Raw genomic sequence first — 19,722 nt, 5'->3', positions numbered from 1 at the left:
ACTAGAGTTTCAAGAATGCTCAGGTACTGAGCTGAAAAATGGAAGACATGGAAGTGTCTACTTTTTAATGGATTATCATTTTGATCAAATTCTTTTGGATGCTTTTCATGTGCCTTTCCCCTTCCTTCATGCTTTCTTTTAGGAAAAGCTTTGTCTTAGGGAATGAACATGAATGCCTTATATCTATCTTACATGGGTAGGTGTTCTCTCCTGTTTACCTCTTGTAGCTCCTGAGTATTGGTGTTCCATCGCTTACTTTGAAATGGATGTTCAAGTAGGAGAGACATTTAAGGTTCCTTCAAGCTGCCCTATTGTTACTGTTGATGGATATGTGGACCCTTCTGGAGGAGATCGCTTTTGCTTGGGTCAACTCTCCAATGTTCACAGGACAGAAGCCATTGAGAGAGCAAGGTATTGTTGAGTGTTTAGTTAGTTATTTTAAAACTTGAACATGGTACCTTGTTATTTATTCAAAGTTACATTTTTCTGTGTACATTTATAAGATTTTTGAATGTAGATAAAGTCATCTTGAAAATTCAGAATTCATAAGCATTGCATTGTAATTACAGATGTTATTTAAAATATGATTAAAATGGCCTTTTAAGTTAGTGATGTTTTTATATTTTGAATAGTAATAGACCTTTTGGTATCCAGTTTGAAACCAATTTGTTTATTTTCTCTTATCATATTATTTCTAAGTCTTTTGAGAGGAAATGTAAAATGAGGACATGTTTCTGCAAGTATTGTCTATAATGTTGGAAAAATAAAAATAGGGAAATGGTTAAGTAAATTTTGATGAACTTTCATTTTTTTATGTATTAAAGTGTTAATTGAAAGTTTATATAGCAAATGTAAAGGCTTAAGATGAAATATTACAGGAAAATATGCATAGTTTTCAGTATTATAAGATCTCAGATCTTTAAGGACGTTTGTGTGTGCTTAAGTACATAATCACAGCTCTATCACTAGCTATGTGACTTTGGCAAATTACTTACTCTCTAAGCCAGTACTGTCTGATAGAATTTTCTGTGATGAAGGAAACAGTTTATAGCTGTGCTGTTCACTGCAGTAGCCACTCCCAACATAAAATATGGCTGTTGAGCACTTAAAATATGACCCATGTGATTAACTGAATTCTGTAATTTAAATGAGCACTTGTAGCTAGTAGCTGTTGATTTGGGCAGTGTAGCTATAAGCTTTTATATGTCTTAGTTTCATCATTTATAAAATGGGAATAATAGTATTTACCTTACTAAATTGTGAAGGTTAAGTGAGAATTTATATTAAATATTTGGTACATAGTAAGCATTATATATATGTTCATCATTATTTTTTATGAGTGAGATATTAAAAAAGGAAGTACACAAAAATGTTAACAATGGGTATCTTCAGTAATGGTGTTATATAATATCTTTTATTTAAAAAAATATATTTGGTATGCTGTATAATCTGAACTAAAACTTACCTTTAAATACTTCCAAAACAAAATGTAATTTCCTTTTTCTTTCTAAGGTTGCACATAGGCAAAGGTGTGCAGCTGGAATGTAAAGGTGAAGGTGATGTTTGGGTCAGGTGCCTTAGCGACCATGCAGTCTTTGTGCAGAGTTACTACTTAGACAGAGAAGCTGGGCGTGCACCTGGAGATGCTGTTCATAAGATCTACCCAAGTGCATACATAAAGGTTAGTTGCAGTTTTACTCAAACATTTTAGACTTAGAAAGCTATTTGTTGTTTAAAAAATTGAGATGGAGGTGGGAGGAGAAGAAAAATATCTTTTTAATGTGTTAAATAATCAGAAATTATGTTTGTGTATAAAACATTTCCTGGGGCATATATTGACGTGATTGGCTATATCTAGTTTTATGGTTCTATTCATGCCCTAATGTTTTATTAATAAATTTGTTAAATGTTTTAGAGTAATACACAGGCTCTTGAAAATTTTGAGTGAAATCTTCAAGTTTGTATTCCTTTGATACATAATAGGTAAAAATCAGACTCTAGAAATTTATCTTAGCCAGTCTTCAGGATTGTACGGAGGAGAATTCTAAAATTAATAACTTTTCAGAGTAAGAACGCGAGAAATGAAAAATTCTTCAATACCAATTTTTAAATGTTATTTTGTACACTAAGTGAGTTTTATTTGTTATCATTTTGTATATTAAATCTCATGTGTTTATCATTCAGCTCATTTCAATTTTAATTTATAACATACACTGCTTTTGAAAGAAAGGTAGTTGGATTTAGAAAGCCTAAATGTATTTTTAATTTCAGATTTTTTACAGTTATTCTAAGCATCTTCATTTTGGCCCTTGTAAAATAGTGAAATTAACTGCAACTCATCACTTATTCCCAGGAAATTACTTAGTGTACAAATAATATAGTCGCTTGATGGCCTCACAACAACAAACTCTCATTTTTAGTTACTGCCATTCAGTTAAAGAATACAGGGATCTCTTTTTAACAACTTTGAAATATATCAAGTATGAAAAAAATAACAAACCCTCATGTACTCACCATCCAGCTTCAGTAGTCATCAGCATTGTATCAGTCTGTTTTATGTTTATCACTGTACCTTTTTCTTCCAGTGATTTAAAGCCAATTCCAAATATTATATTAGTTCATTCATAAAATATTCTCGTGTGAGTGACTAATTGGTAAATATTTCTAAAAGACATAATCACAATGCTGTTTATCACACTTAACAAAATTAATAGTAATTCCCTGTTGAAAGTCTTGACAATAGAGAATCTTTATAGTATTGATCTGTTAGAACAGTGGAATAGACTAGAACAATAAAATATTAAAATACATTTATTGATAGGATATTTATGATGTGGAAATGTTGATTATTAATATATAGAATGTGATTTTATTTTTATGAAAGAAATAATATCAAGGATATTTGTATTCATTTATATATATACCTGCAAGTCTTGAATCATGTACATGATGTCTTACCAGGAATTGTCTCTGGGAGGTGGAATTATCTTCATTTGCATTTTCCAGTTTTTCCACAAGGAATTTTAGTTATTTGTGCTTTATTGTTATTTTTAAGTGGTGTTAGATTTCCTTGTACGCTTTGCAGTCTATTTTATGTTGGTTGGCAAATTTGCCTTGAGAGAATTCATTTTATTTTTAATTTTTTCCTCCCTGTTATTGCTTCTCCCTATAGGGCAGTTTTGTCTTAGTCTGGCACCCTGGGATCCACATCTCAGAACCAGTTCTCATATTTAGGAGGTAGAGGAATTTTGTCCCATGAGGAAATTGAGTTCCAATCTCCAGGTATACACAGGGCCTAATTCCTATTACATAGGTTTCTGATGCTTAGCTCTGCCATGGGCAAGAATTTTATTCTTAGGTACATTTTCCAAATTAGCTGTCAAAGTGTTTTACTAGCACTTAATTCATGGGCAGGTACGCAGTTGTAGCCCTCAAAGAGCCTGGTTCTTGTCGTTTTCCAGATTACTATAAGAAGTTGAATTACTAACCTCTACATCATTTTTTGGTCTTGGTACCCCAAGTACCTCCTATCTTTAGTTCCTGCTCTCCACTGTAGATTTTGTTTATCCATCATCAGTAGGTGGACACATGGATTATTTCCACTTTTTGTCTCTTACGAATAATGCTGCTCTGAACATTCATATATAGGATTTTAGGTAGATGTTTGTTTTCCTTTTCTTGGATATATATGTAGGAGTGGATTTGCTGGATCATAGGGTTGATTCTGTGTTGAACATTCTGATGGGCTGGTAGACTGTTTTCCCAAGTGGCTATATGCCATCTTACATTTCCACCTGCAATGTATATATGATAGTTTCAGTTTCTCTGTACTCTCATCAACACTTGTTATCTTTTTTATTTTAGCTGACTTAGTGGATGTGAAGCAGCATCTCATTGTGGTTTTAATGTGCCCTAATGGCTAATAATATTGAACATCTTTTCATGTGTTTATTGACCGTTTGTATATCTTTTCTGGAGAAATATCTGTTCAGATCTTTTGCCCATTTTTAAATTGGGTTGTCATTTTATTATTGAGTTGTGTGAGTTCTTTATATATTTTGGATATTAGTCTCTTATCAGATTCATGATTTGTGCATATTTTCTGCCATTCTTTGGCTTATCCTTCATTTCACTTTCTTGATGGTATGGTTTGCAGCATGAAAATTTTTAATTTTGGTGTAGTCCAACTTAGCTATTTTTTGGTCACTTTTGCTTTTGGTATCTTTTCTAAGAAACCATTGCCTAATCTAAGGTCATGAAGATTTACTCTTATGTTTTCTTCTAAGCATTTTATAGCTGTAGCTCTTTAATTTAGATCTGTGCTCCATTTTGAGTTAATTTGTGTGTTCGGTGTAAGGAAGGGATCCAGCTTTATTCATTTGAATGAGAATAGCCAGTTGTTCTGGCAACCATTTGTTGAAAACTATTCTTTCCCTTGTGAGTTATCTTGGCACCGTTGTTGAAATTCAGTTGACCTTGAATGACCTTGTGCTATCAATTCTGTTTCATTGCTCATATATATATATATATTTATATCTATATCTGTCTATCTATTTGTATGTGTATCTTCTTATGACAGTACTGCTCTACTGTAGCTTTGTGGTAAGCTTAGAAATTGGGAAGTGTGAGTTTTCCAACTTTGTCCTTCCTCAGGATTCTTTTGGCTATTGACTACTCTTTCCATGTGAAAATTCCATGTGAATTTTACTATTGGCTTGAAGAATATATACTTGTAATAGTTTTTCTATCCTTTGTCCTCTTAGCAGAGAAAGAAGCTGTTCGTGCATACCTACTCATCCATCTTGACTTGGAAATCTCTGGATTCTCTAATTTACAGTGAATGTATAAAGAACTAGAGTGTTGATTATATACTATGTGTCAGATGGTAGTTAAAAATTTATTTGATGTAGGGTCATATTTATAACATTTGGTTTAAAAATGTGGAATTTTGTGTAAGTAAAGTGATTTCAAGGATTTTCAAATAAATGTAACCTCTCTATTTTGGTACAGATGGCTCTTGAAAAGCTCCTGAGGTATGAGACATAAAATCATGTGATAAAACACTGTCATGGGTAGATTTTTATAGTAGTCTCAGGCTTTTGCCATGAACAATAATGTCTTGTGGGACACTTTAGTGGAGTAAAAAACAGCATACCATTTTTGTTATAATAACTCTTTAAGGTTTAAAAAGACTTATATGTTTACCAAGCATGTTATTATTGTTCAGAAGAATCTTACTAGCCAGAAAGAAAGAGATGCAGATATATGCTAAGTCTTAACCATTGACATTTTCTTCATTTGTGAATTTTTTAGGCAGTAGTAACTAAAGGATCTGTATAGTGCTGTTTAAATTGTCATATTACCACCAGAGATGATAATACTGAGATGAATTACATTCAGATAACATGAACTTCTGGAAGGAGTAGTACCCACACGTTGGGAATATACCTCCCCCTAACCCCCTAAATATGCACATACAAACATATTTTTCTCTTTTTAGTTAAAATGAAGAAAATAAAGCTTTGAAGAACCATTCTTTTATTTTATGAACCAAGAAGCTAGAACTAAATTGGGGGGGGGGTGCATTCTACTAAGATGTTAATTTTTTTCCCTTCATCTTTCATGATATCATAGTCCCCTTACATTCATGAAAATCTGATGTAATGAAATGGCATTTTACAAGCTTTACGTGAAGCAGATGTTTGAATTCTGAGTGGCCTTGCTGTTTTGCTTTCAAAAGTAAGATCTGTTTTGTTTTATGGTGTTTACTACTGGGTAGTCAGGTTTTTTAATAGCTTTATTGAGATATTGAGATACAATTCACATACCATGTAATTCATCCATTTAAATTTTACAATTCAGTGATTTTTAAAAATATATTCAGAGTTATGCAACCCTCATCACAATCAGTTTTCAAACATTTTACCACTCTGGAAAGGAACTGCGTACCCTTTAGCTGTCATTCCTCAACCGCTCCCCGCCCCCTTTCCCTCAGCGCTAGGCAACCACTCATCTACATTTCTCTCTACAGATTTGCCTATTCAGAACCTTTTTTATAAATGAATTCCTACAGTGTGGTCCTACGTGACTTCTTTCACTAGGCATAATGTTTTCAGGCTTCATCCACATAGCATGTATCTGTACTTCATTTTCTAAATGGCTGAATAATATTCCATATACCACATCTTGTTATCCATTCATCACTTGATAAAGAGTTTCCACTTTTTGGCTATATTATGAATAATACTACTATGAACTTTAGTGTGTACAAGTTTTTATGTGAATGTATGTTTTCATTTCTCTTGGATATGTACCTAGGAGTGGAATTGCTAGATTATGAGGTAACTTGAGCATTTTGAGGGACTGCCAAACTGTTCTCCAAAGTGGTTTAACCATTTTACATTCTGATCAGTGTGGGAAGGTTTCAGTTTGCAGTCTCATCAACACTTGTTATTATCTGTCTTTTTGATGTTAGTCATCCTAGTGGGTGTGAGTCATTGTGCTGGCTTTTGATTTACATTTCTCTGATGCTGAGTCAGGTTTATTTTTGAACACATACATGTTAGGGGATGCTTCTAAACCACGGGTAGGCTAGGTTGAAGGTTATTATAATCCTAATAACCTTCGGATTGATTAAATTGATTCTCAATTGCCATATATTGTGATTCTTACCTCTAGGTCCAGTAACTTCATAAATTCTTAATGAAGTCTTATGTTCAAATGCCCAATATAACAACACCAGTTACCCATTTCTCTTTCTGGGTTTCTAGTTTTTGGTGTTGATTTAAACTGAGAGTATTATAATTAAGCCTTATATATGTAAAATGCTAAAATTTTGAGTGGTTGAAAGACAGTATCCTGAAGGTGTTCACATTGAGCTTTATAAGACACTAACGTGGGTTAAGTAATAGGTTTGTAATAAACTTACATGAGAGTAACCATAGGAAACACGCTTAAATAAATTAAAGTGATTAAGTCAGGAATGGCGATCAGAAATATCTTATGGAAGTGCCTGCGTGGCTTAGTTAAGTTGTCTGCCTTCAGCTCAGGTCATGTGTTCCACGGGTTTGACTTTGTGCTCAGTGAGGGATCTACTTGTCACTCTCCCTCTGCTCCTCCCTCCCACTCATGTTCTCTCTCTCTCTCAAATAAATAAAATCTTCAACAACAACAAGAAAAACCAAACAAGAAAGAAAGAAAGGAAGAAATATCTTTTGAATCTGAGTGCAAAAGAATATTTAAACCTTTGGTTCCTTTGAATTGTCTTTACCAACAACTAAGTCAGATTCTGAAAGGAAGATGATTGCATTTCAGTGATAGCCTTCATTTTGCCATCCGGTATAACAGAGAAAACCTGTTATGGTTTAATGGATCAGATATATATAGAGAGGCGACCCAGGTTTCTCTTAGCAGTATAGCCAGTAATTATAAATTTTCTGGTTCGAGTGCTTTAATTACATAAATAATCCACTGTGGAAGGATTTGCGGAGGTGCTTAACAAATAATTTCTACGTCTGCAGATAAAAGTGATAATATTTTAAAATTTCATTTTTGTGGCTACTATAATTGTAGCTGGCGTTAGCCTGGATTTAGGCTAAGACATTCATAATTGTGATTGTTTACAACATATGGTAAGGAATTGATGTGTGAAGATCTGTTGGTTATTCATGGTGGAGAGTGGGGGAATTTGTAAGTTAGTTATATTCCCTGTTCCCAGAGAGTAAGATTATATAGGTACCATACTTGGTTAGTGATGATTAAAACAATTTCTTTTTAAGATTTTATTTATTTATTTGACAGAGACCCAGCAAAAGAGGTAACACAAGCAAGGGGAGTGGGAGAGGGAGAAGCAGGCCTCCTGCCGAGCAGGGAGCCAAATGTGGGGCCTGACCCCAGGATCCTGGGATCATGACCCGAGCCAAAGGCAGACACACTTGATGACTGAGCCATGCAGGCGCCCCGGTTAAAACAATTTTTTAAAAGTGGTTATAAAGACCTAAATGTAAAACACAACTATATGATATCTTGGAAAAGCAAAACTATGAAGACAGTAAGATCAGTAGTTTCATAGGGATAAGAAAGGAGGGATGGATAAATAGGCAGAGCACAGAGGATTTTTTAGGGCATTGACACTACTCTTTATGGTACTACAATATTGAAGATATATATATATATATATATATATATATGTATACACACACACACACACACACACACACATATGTAAAATCAAGAGTGAAACTTAATGTAAACTATGACCTTGGGTGATGATGTGTTTGTGTGGGTTCATCAATTAGGACAAATGAACAAATGTATCACTGTGCCAGGGGACATTGTTCTTGAGTGGGGACAGAACTTTCTTTACTTTCTGCTCAGTTTTAGCATGAACCTAAAACTGCTCTAAAATAGAAAGTTTATTAATTTCCTTCTTTAATAAAAAAGTAGTTGTAGAACTGTTTGGCTTTTCAAATATTTGAGTTCCTGCTTTGTACTGTCTGGGTGTAATGCCTTCTGAGAGGTCAGAGCCCAGTGGAAACGTTCAGAGTCTGATGGACTCTTGGGAAATCTTGAAAAAATAATGCTTCCTGTTCTGGGCATTGTGAGATTTCTCATTTTTGGACCCGATTCTCATGCTTTCTGTCCTGCAGTCCTTTTGAACTACAGTTTGGCAGGGTAATACCTATATATTTGACAAATTCATACCTCTTCAGAGAATGAGATAGTATAAGTTTTGTCCTTCATTGATGCTAGAAGATCAATGTTGAATAGAGAAATAAGTAAAGAAGAATATGAATTGCAATTTAGAGAGGATAGTTCTGTGTTCTTCTTAATACCAAATACCATGATTAAAGACAATCAGAATTTATTTTTAAGGCATCTGAAAATTAGTGGTTTGGGTTCCAAACTTGTTGATCTGATAAAGCTGCATGTTATGCATTCTTTGATGGTGGTGATGATGATGATGATGATTCTTGTTTTTTGGTTAAAGATAATTGTGCTTGCTCATACTGGGTTTTGTGCATACTAAAAGGATTTTTGTTTGTTTTTTCCTTCACTTTTTAAAAAATTTTCTTTAATTTTTTAAATAAACATATAATGTATTATTAGCCCTAGGGGTACAGGTCTGTGAATCACCAGGTTTACACACTTCACAGCACTCACCATAGCACATACCCTCCCCAATGTCTGTAACCCAGTCACCCTCTCCCTGCCCCCCTCCCCCTGGCAACCCTCAGTTTGTTTTGTGAGATTAAGAGTCTCTTAGGGTTTGTCTCCCTCCTGATCTCATCTTACTTCATTTATTCTTTTCTTACCTCCCCAACCCCCCCACGTTGCATCTCTACTTCCTCATATCAGGGAGATCATATGATAGTTGTCTTTCTCTGATTGACTTATTTTGCGCAGCATAATACCCTCTAGTTCCATCCACGTCATTGCAAATGGCAAGATTTCATTTACTAAGAGGATTTTTAAAATAATTTAATGTACTCTCTGAATAAGGAATATAGTCACATGGTTCAGAAATTAAAATAATATAAAAAGTTTGGTTGAGCAGCCTGTTCCACTCTGTCTTGTTTCCTGTGGCTTCTGTAGATGACCACTCTGCTTGTTAATATTTCAGTGCTTTTTTTAAAAGAAGTGTTTTTTTTTTTTTTTTTTTAGAGCTAGATCATGAGTGGGAAAGGCAGAGGGAGAGGGAGAGAGAGAATCTCAAGGAGACTCCCCACTGAGCTCAGAGCCTGACCCAGGGCTCACGACCCCAAGATAGCAATCTGAGCCCAAAGCAAGAGTTGGACACTTAACCGACTGTGCCACCCAGTGGTGCTTTTCAGTGCTTTTTGAAAAAGCAAATATAAGCAAATACATTATTTTGGGAAGTTGTTTTTTTCCTAGAAAAAAGATGATAGGATTTGTCATTCATAACTTATTGCTTACTTAAAGAGCATGTCAGTACTTTCATGAGGATAAGGATAAAAGTTTCAGTCCCTTCCTCAGTATACCAGCCCTTGGTGCTCTTGGTGTGGCTGGTAAATAACCCTGAAATTACTTACGAACTCCTTCTGTTGTCCTGAAAGGTAAATAATTCAGGGGAGGCTGAAACCAAAATACTAGGTAGCATTTATTGACAGCTTACTGTATATTATGCTAAGTTTACCACAACTCTGTGAAAAAGCATGTACACTTAGCACTCCCATTTTATACATAAGAAAATTGAGGCTCCAGAGAGATTAAGAATCTTAGCCCATGTAATTAGCAGATAATAGTGATATGATTCAAAGCTAAACTTTTTTTTAATTATGAGCACTTTTCAACACACAGAAAAGTGGAGAAACTAGTTTAGTGACATCCTGTATATCCATCACTGAGATTCAGTAGTTGTTACAATTTTACATTTGTTTAATCCATCCTTTTTTTCGTTATTTCTTAAGTATTAAAAAAAATTTTTATTAATGAGTGGGAGAGAAGAAAGAGTTGGGGTAGGGATGCGGGGAGGAGCCAAGGAAGAGGGCCGGGCAGTCTCCACACTGAGCACAGAACCCAATGCGGGGCTTGATCTTAGAACCCTGAGATACAACCTGAGCAGAAACCAAGAGTTGGATGTTTAACCGACTGAGCCACCTAGGTGCCCTTATTTCTTAAGTATTTCAAAACAAGTCCTAGATATCTTGTTACCTTGCTCCTGCGTACTAAAGTATACATCTCTAAAAAGTCTAGTTGCTTTCTTAAATAGTGACAGTGCCATTTATTACACTTTTCCAAATAGCTAGAATGATAAAGAAGTTGGCACATGACCAAGACCATCAATTCAGCCTAAAGAGCACTCTCAACAATTTGGTTATGAATAAAGAATAAAGGGTGGGGTTTTTTCATAGGGACAATGACTGACCCACATTGAATTAGATGAAGGCCAGAGAGGCCTGCGGCAGCCAGAACTCTCCTGATAGTGAACTGTGCCTCGTGCTGAGCTCCAGTCCCCTTTTCTAACCACTAGTTAGACTTACATGAAAACTTAGATTTTTTAATTAATTTTTTCCTTAGGGCTGCGTGGAGCTATGAATTTTAAATAAATCGTGCATTGGTTTTTGATGTGTGGTGGCAGCATTTCTGATGGACTCCTAGCATTGAACTTAATGCTCTTTGTTTCAAGGTCTTTGACTTGCGTCAGTGTCACCGTCAGATGCAGCAGCAGGCGGCCACCGCACAGGCTGCAGCCGCCGCCCAGGCAGCAGCTGTGGCGGGAAACATCCCTGGCCCCGGATCAGTAGGTGGAATAGCGCCAGCTATCAGTAAGTATGCTTTCAGTTTTTTGTCTTAAAGTGTAATAGCTGGTATTTTATCTTGATTCACTCAGTTGCTTAGTTACTTTAGGCAATAATAGAAAACTAAACTACTTTTTTTATTGGGATAATAACATTTTTGAACTAAAAAACTGTTCTGTAATAGTTGCCCTTTGTCTAGGACCCTACTTTCATTTTTTCTGTATCAAAAAGGGAATATGGGATAAAGGACAAAGGGGGTTATTGTTAGATTATATTGCTCAATCTCCTGTTATTTTGTTGTTGTTGTTGTTGATGCTTTTAATTCTTACCTCACCAGCAAGGGTGGGTTGTAATCACTGACGTGCTTGGCTTTATTCTAGAAGGAAAGCATATATTCAATTTCAGAATTAGGTACTTCTCCAAGTTTTTTTTTAAGTATGCTAAGCATGGAGAGAAAACTAAGTGAGGGTGGTATTTTGATAACTTGTAGACTTTTTTTTAATTTTAGGGTAAAATTGAACTGTGTGCCAGGTTTCACACTGATGGGGAATTTTTTACTGCAGAGTTAAACTCCTGACTATAGACTTTTATGATGGAAACACGTGGCACCCATCTTCCACGTCTGAAGGCATAACTAGTGATTCATTCAACCCCTGTTCTTAACCTCTTCAGTGTGGTAAGCAAATCACACTGGCTAAGAAAACTGCAGTGGCCCTGCAGGTTTCTCTACAGCACATGCAGACGCCTCCCATTAGATTCACTGTGATACTGATGAGTGGAGATTGACTATATGACTGTATGTTCTGACTGGAAAATTAGCTGCAGAATCTCCTTTGTGACTTATGTTCAGGAGTTTACAGTGTAGAGGTAGATAAGACATATCCAGTTAGAGAATTGGCTTTTTAAATAATTGGAGCATCCAAACCATTAATTTGCTAGTTTTGATGTTATAAACATGCTTTTACTAAAGAGTCCAGAGCTATTATTAAATTTCTCATTCTTAACTACTGCCCCCATTGAGTAATGGCATGGGATCTCTGGGACACTGTGAACTTAAGAGACAGACATCCTCTGGGTCACCCAAGAAATCCTTAGCGGAACCAGGACTGTTAACTGTCTCACGGTTAGTCAGGTCTTACTTTGAATGAGGCTGTTCAAACAGACAGTAAGGTTCTTAGAACCAATCTGTGGACATGTGCTGCCTCTTAAAAACAAGTTGTTTTTTTTTTTTTTTTTTTTTTAACCCTTCACCTCTCCTTCTAAAGAGAAAAATAGATGGGGTGTTGGTGGATTGTGGTAACTTATTTTATAATTGCTGGTAGCTAGAAGACTCGTGTGGAATGTGCATTGTCTTAACCGAAAGCTTTCAGTCCCTGTTGATAAAGTGTAGATCTACACGTACTTCTTGGCACTTTGACAGAGAAGTTATATGCTGGGGAGCATGAAGTAAAGCTGGTTGGTCACTTTATTAATAAGGTGTAGGGAGGATGGAAGATACCAGCCTGTCCCTCTGACGTCTTCCAAATCTTCTCCGTTAGGTTTGTCAGCGGCTGCCGGCATTGGCGTTGATGACCTTCGTCGCTTGTGCATACTCAGGATGAGTTTTGTGAAAGGCTGGGGACCGGATTACCCAAGACAAAGCATCAAAGAAACGCCTTGCTGGATTGAGATTCACTTACACCGGGCCCTCCAGCTCTTAGATGAAGTGCTTCACACCATGCCTATTGCCGACCCACAGCCTTTAGACTGAGGTCTTTCACTGTCAGGGCCCTTAACGTTGTCAGGATGATGGACTATAAGATACAATCCTGTTTATAATCCGAAGATATATTTCACTTTTGTTCTGCTTTATCTTTTCATAAAGGGTTGAAAAGTGTGTTTGCTGCCTTGCTCCTAGCAGACAGAAACTGGATTAAAACAATTTTTTTTTCTATTTAGAACTTTTCAGGCATGGCTCAGAGCTTGAAGATCAGGAAAAACACATTCTTATTAAATCCTCACCAGTTATGTATGAAGGAATCATTCCAGTGCTGGAAAATTTAGCCCTTTAAAATGTCTTAGAGTCTTTTATATGCAGAACATTGATACATGTGTTATTCTACAGAATAAATTCAATATTGCTGATTTTAAAGGAGAGAAGTTCTCAAAGTTAATTCACCTATGTTATTTTGTGTGCGAGTTGTTGTTGTTGAACATACTTTACTCCAAATATTGTGCCATGTGGGTGAGTTAATTTTACCAAGAGCAACTTCACTCTGTGTTTAAAAAATAAGATAGTAATGTATTATAACCTTTTATCCAGAATATTTTTTTGCAAGTTAAACTAGTGAAGATGATTTCAATTCAGATGGTCTTGCAACTTCAGTTTTATTTTTGCCAAGGCAAAACACTAATCTGTGTGTATATTGAGAATTCCTTCAATTACCCCACAAAGAAATACCATTTAAAATTAACACTTGTTATCCCTGTTGGATAACTATTTATCAAGAAATACTCTTGCCCTGTTATACAGTAGATGTATTCTTCTCTATTTCTAGGCATAAGGTTGGTCACTAAGTAGCCTAGAAGAGGAATTTCTTTCCTTCATGAATTCATAAGGAAAGGTTTTGTATTTTTAAAAACACTAAAAGCAGTGTCACTCCACCTAATATCTCACTGTTCTGCAAAGGTGGCAATGCTTAAACTAAAAGTGAGTATTTTGGAAACTGCTAAATTCTATGTTAAATACTGTGCAGAATAATGGAAACATTGCAGTTCATAATAGGTAGTTTGGATATTTTTGTACTTGATTTGATGTGTGACTTTTTTTTCGTATACTGTTTAAATCATGTATGTTATGACATTGTTTAAAATTCAGTTTTTGTATCTTGGGGCAAGACTGCAAACTTTTTATACCTTTTGGTTATTCTAAGCCCTTTGCCATCAATGATCATATCAGTTGGCAGTGACTTTGTATAGAGAATTTACGTAGAAAAGTTGCAAATGTATTGACTGTACCACAGACACAATATGTATGCTTTTTACTTAGCTAGTAGCATAAATAAAACCGAATCTCAACATACAAAGTTGAATTCTAGGTTTGATTTTTAAAGTTTTGTTTTCTTTTGCACTTTTGAGTTCAACCTCAGAAGCAGAACACCTTCTAAATGACAGGCAGCAGCCAGTGCTGGCCAGCGGCTTTGGTCTCCCTCACACTCTGCCAGGACTTCCCCATGGACATTATGTATCAAGTGTAGGTTGGTTGGGTTTTTTTTTTTTTAAAGCTTTTATTTTACTGTAGCAAAATAAGCCTGATTGTCTACAAGATAAATAGGTTGTCTACAGGATAAACAGTGTGAAATAAAACCAAGGGTTATCTTTGAGATCCTTTTACTTATTGCTTGGTGGGCCTTCTTAAATGTAATGATTCTTAAGGTGTGTGACAAGTTTGAGATTTGATAAGCACTATGCATAATAGTCATCCATCTGTCGACTTGAGTGGGTAAGTCGTCTATGTCCTTGCTCAGAAAGTCTTCTTTGTAAGACCATTCTGGAAACCACTGAGTTTGCTTATTACTGTGATGTAAACATAGATCTTGTTCCGAGCTACGTGTCTTTTGTTTTAAAATAATTTCTCTGCTGGCTTATTTGAGCTCTTCAGTACTTACAGAAAACTTTTGTTAAAGACCTAATTTTAATCTATAAATGTTTGGTGATTCAAGTTTTATTGGCAGATTTTTAAAAAAAAGATATCTTCATTCTCTAGAAATTGCTGACTTTAGGTCTGTTTTACTGTGAATGAAGAATAGGAGTGAAGGGAGAGATTTTTAAAATTCAGATTATTTGATTAGGATCATTAGCGTGCTGTGATATCATCCATCACCTCCTTTTCTCCTTTAGGGAAGGTTTTCATGTTTAGTCATCTGGGGAAAGTATGTGGAAAATATTCTCTTAGAAGTCTATCTTTGAAGCCAAGCCACCTGTCTTGGTTTCTTTCTGCTAAGAGCCATAATGTTACTGCCAGTATGTAGGAGTACTTCTAGTTATTAATTGCTTTATATTTGTACCTAGATTCAGTCACCTGCTTTTGAGAACACAACTAGTATGTTAATGATCAGTTATTTCTGAGAACTTAGTTGTCAGACAGTATTTCCATTTCTTAGAGGTAGTCATCTTTGATGAGTTAGACTCAAGATTCACTAAGTTTAAAATTTTACAGCTACTTTAGGGTAGGATAGTTTCCTCAGTTTTCAGAATCTGATTATTATAAGGATATGGTTCTGGGTAGGTTTTCTCTAGCTGTTTCGTATCTCAATATGTTGAATTTCATTGAAAGCTGAGTGAGAGTTGAATCAAGTACCTTTATAATCCAGTATGAGGCCATTTCATTTTGGTCCAGTGCCTTTCAGTACATTATCAAAGGGAATCCTTAATGGTGTTGCCTTTTTTTTCCAGGGAGTAGATTGTTTTATGGGATATAAGCTGTCTCATTTTTTATAGTATGCTACCCCTGGTATACAAAGATAATGATAGTAAATCACTGCCATATAACCTTGTTTTTCTAGAAGCACGGCTCATTTGTGTCGACCTACTCACGAAATAATAGGTCTCTTATCACAATTCTTCCTGTAATCATCATAGATCTACAGGCTGGGTGGTTAGCTTAAGGATTACCGTACTCTAATTATCCAGGTAAACTGAAGACATATTAGCTGTGTTGTATTTCAAAGTTAAAAATGCATTTTTGTGGGGAAGGGCATGGTGTTAAGGGGGATATTTGTAATGGAAATTTTGAAGGCAAAATAAAATGCTCTTCCAGATGATAGACATTTTACTTTAAAAGTTTATTGCAGTTATCTTTTTGACTCTGCCCATCTGGAGAGGGAAATTTTACATTTTCCCTTGGTGCTCCTTATGCATCTGTGGAGGTGAAATATTTGTATTTCTGGTTTGATGGTAACTGGTTAATAGTTATTAGCTGTTATGCAAAATAAGATTAATTCAGATCTTTTTTAGAGTTGTTTGGAAGAAGCAGTTTTATTCTGAGTAGGGCAGAATCCTTTTTGTTGATAGTTTTCTATGGTTGGCTCCTTTCATTATTAACTCATTTTACTGGCATTTTATTTAACGATAACACATTGGGCTGATGAATTTTAGTTACTGAGGTAACTGAGTACATGAAAGCAATTACCTGTAAAATCACCTACCAACTTTTTAGTAGATGGAGCTAAGACTAGCAGATAATAACAACATGAGGAAATGCTTTCTTTTTTATTTTTATTTTTTTTTTCAGTTTTCAAAACTTTTTCTTATACTATTTCCCTTGATCTTTACAGTAACTCTGAGAAGGAGTTAGAGGGAAGGAAATGCCTTTTTTTTTTCTTTCTAAAGGCAGACCTCATCTTGTCGCAGATAGCTATCTGTAAATAGTAGCCTAAATTCTTCTTTGGAAAGTTTATAGAAGATAGGCTCTGAGAATCTTTTGTGTAAACCTTTCCTTTTCTTTTTTTTCTGACAACTAGGTAATTTCTCCTAAGAGCTTTCAGGAAGGATGTATAAGGTTAGTGGGCACATTCATAGAAGCAACCTCAGCTTGGTCTTGTCCCTAGCGTCTGTCCCAATGCTACTGGGTTGTTTATCTTGTTTATCTGCTGTTACTATGGAATGGCATTTTCTGCATTATCCAAACTTGCCTTATTTAAGCAGTAAACCTTTTTTATTTTAGCCATTTTGAGGGGGGGTGGAGTTATTTAATATGTATATCAAAGAACATACTAGGCATGTTTCTTTTGTGCCTACCTGTCTTTGTAGATGTCCAAGGCTGCTGAGGTTTTGCCTTGATAAACTAAATGGTCATAGACTGCTCTGGTTTTTGAATGTTTACTTTTTTTTTTATACACATACCCTCCAACATTCTCTTCCGACCACTTCATGTGTTAAGAGTTTCTTCTTTCCTTTCGGATTCGTTTTACCAGCTGCTTGGGCAAGAAAAGGAAATAACTAGACCTACTAGAACCACCTTTAAAACACTAGGAAAACTGGGATGGGTCCTAAGAAACTTTCCTGTAAAGTACTGAAAAGGCCTTTTTCAGTGCTTCGGTGTCTCATTGGTTTGACTGCTTAGAATGTTTCCTTATTCTTTGCTGAGTTCCAGGTAGCTGCGGTAGGGAGAAATGGGTCATATTCATATTTCCCCCCTTTGAAAGATTTTGAAAGGTTTTGTTGCTTCCACTTCAATCCTGCTCATACAAAAACTGGAGTCACAAGACTCACTACATTAGCATTCAGTAGTCAGAGCAGTACCATTGCCTAGAGAATACCAGCAAAAAAAACAGACAACAAAAAATAAACTTGGGAAATGAGAGGGTTGTTTCTGTTTGTTTGGGTGTCCCCTTTTGAGCCCTATCTTCTGGCTTTCCTCCTCTCCAGATATTTTTGACCTATAGGTGCCTTTATGAAAATTGAGGGTCTGATATCCTGTCCTAAGGAATAGCTAAAAGTAATCGCTGATGTTTTCAGGGATTTTAACATCAGACTTGAATGAATGAATGAACCATACTCCTTCCTTCCTTGTTTCTTTCCTTCCTTTCTTCCTCTCTCCTTCTTCCCTCCCCCGACCCCCTTGTAGGAAGAACTGAGGTGAAGACAATCATTTCTCTCTATTGATGTGGATAGTTTTCACAGTAGATCTCAGAGCCCGCGTTCTTGTTCAAGCTAAAACTAGTGGCTCTGGGCTGGCACCAGGTACACTCTGGCTTGCACTCTGCCACTAATCTGATGTGTGACCTTGGGCAGGTCATTTACCTTCTCTGGGCCTCAGTTGCCTCATCTGTAAAATGAGGGAGTTGGATTAGATGTGTTCTTCCAGCTCTGAAATTTAAGTGACCTTGCCTACCTTGCAGCAGGCTTTGATTTCTTCCTTCCTTTTGCTCTGCTGTTTGAGGGGGCTTTTTCCTTATTTCCACATTATTCAAATGAGATTAGGCTTACTATTTTATTATTATTCTCCAGTGGACAAGAAGTTACATAATATGTTCTTGAGACTTAAATTTAACCAAAGGCCTAGCACCACCTTGGGGGGCTGCAATAAAAACTTAAAAAAAAAAAAAAAAAAAAGCTGAGAGAAGGGGAAAAACCTTCATTTTATTTTCCCGTCATCTCTATTAAAGGTTTCTTAAGGCTTTTTTTTTTTGAGTCATGGCATTCCACTTTTTGGGTTGGTATGTGTGTGACACCATCCTTTTAAGTGCTATGTGCTGGTAACTTTTTTTTTTTTCCGACTAAAATGAATTGAAAACTTATTATAAATGCCTGATGATACTAGAGGTCATTGGTTTCTTATCTCTGGTCTTTGATTCCTTATCTCTTTTAAGTTCAAAACAGGGAAATTCCTCTGGATAGCATCAGTTAAGATGGTTCATATGATAGAAGAAAATAATACCAGTGGATGATCATTTACTTTATTCTTGGCTCTTTTTAGGTGCATTTTGTTTAGAAGACTTTTGGATGGAGTGTTCCTTTCAGAGTACTTTTTCACCTTATTCTTCGATAAGTATAATTAATGAACTTGGCTTTTCAAGGACCTTGAGAGCCTTCCTTGGGAGTGGGTCAAGGGTGGGGGGTTGGGGAGTCCTGGTAGAGGCCAGCTCTGTGCTAGCTGGAGAGGAAGGAATGAAACCAACTGCTATTGCCATGGCTGCTTGTCATTCATAGAAGGACTCATGGGCTTGGATTGGTTAAAAGGCTAAACAGGTAGCTGAGAAACTTCTCCAAGTATGGGGTTCTTCTGGCCAATGCCTTGGACATGTGACTTAAGGGAACAGCATGAATGCTTGTAGATGATGCAAACTGGTGGGCTGCAGAACCATTTGGATGAAGTGACTGGAGGTTGGGGACTGATTTGGTGGTGGTATTTCCCAACTCTGTCTCCTCTCCTGAAATCAGAGTAATGCAGCTATGCCAAAACCCAGAGAAGAGCCACACTTAGCTTCTGCTTTTGGGAAAACTGGTCAGCTAAAGCTCCGGTAGTTCCTTTGTGGCTTTCTGTATACTTTTGTCTGGTTGAAGTCTGTGGCTAAAAAATAGTTGAACCTTACTTGAGAACTCTGTAACAAAGTATGTTTTTGATTAAAAAAGAAAGCCAATTAAATCATTATGGGCTCATTCTTTTTCTTAAGCTTGTGGATGTCTTAAATATGGAAAGAGTTTCTAATCACTTAGAGAATTCTCAAACTTGAGGACAACAGTTTCCTTCACTGCTTTGTGACCACTGAAATGGAAAATGGAAAATACATCATGTCAGATATGACCATGGAAGAACAGTACCCTTTCTTTACTCATTTCTAAAAGGACAGGGTGGAGAAATAGTAGTTGGAGAAGAGGTAGATGCTAAGGGATTATGAGGCCCAAGATGCTTAAGGAGAGACAGACATCGAAAATTAGAGACCCTGCCTTGCCCATCTAAGAATTAAGGAAAGCTATT

General features: G+C 36.1%; 1 protein-coding gene across 3 annotated transcripts in view; it reads left to right on the top strand.

Annotated features, from left to right (window-relative positions):
- Positions 1–19,392, top strand: part of SMAD4 (SMAD family member 4) — a 57,096-nt gene extending 37,704 nt beyond the window's left edge. For 2 of the 3 annotated variants that reach the window (XM_032309193.1, XM_032309192.1), the window contains 4 exons: positions 228–411; positions 1,513–1,681; positions 11,150–11,288; positions 12,800–19,392. In XM_032309193.1, the coding sequence (XP_032165084.1) occupies positions 228–411; positions 1,513–1,681; positions 11,150–11,288; positions 12,800–13,011 (704 nt within the window). In that variant the 3' untranslated portion in view covers positions 13,012–19,392. Of the gene's footprint in view, positions 1–227; positions 412–1,512; positions 1,682–11,149; positions 11,289–11,824; positions 11,938–12,799 lie in introns of all 3 variants that reach the window. The other variant, XR_004277857.1, reaches the window with a different exon arrangement.
- The last annotated feature ends 330 nt before the right edge of the window (positions 19,393–19,722 follow it).

Source organism: Mustela erminea, chromosome 13 (assembly GCF_009829155.1).
Source record: "Mustela erminea isolate mMusErm1 chromosome 13, mMusErm1.Pri, whole genome shotgun sequence".
Classification (NCBI taxonomy): domain Eukaryota; kingdom Metazoa; phylum Chordata; class Mammalia; order Carnivora; family Mustelidae; genus Mustela; species Mustela erminea.
Note: the sequence above shows the minus strand (reverse complement) of the source record. Positions and strands in the feature narration are given on the sequence as shown.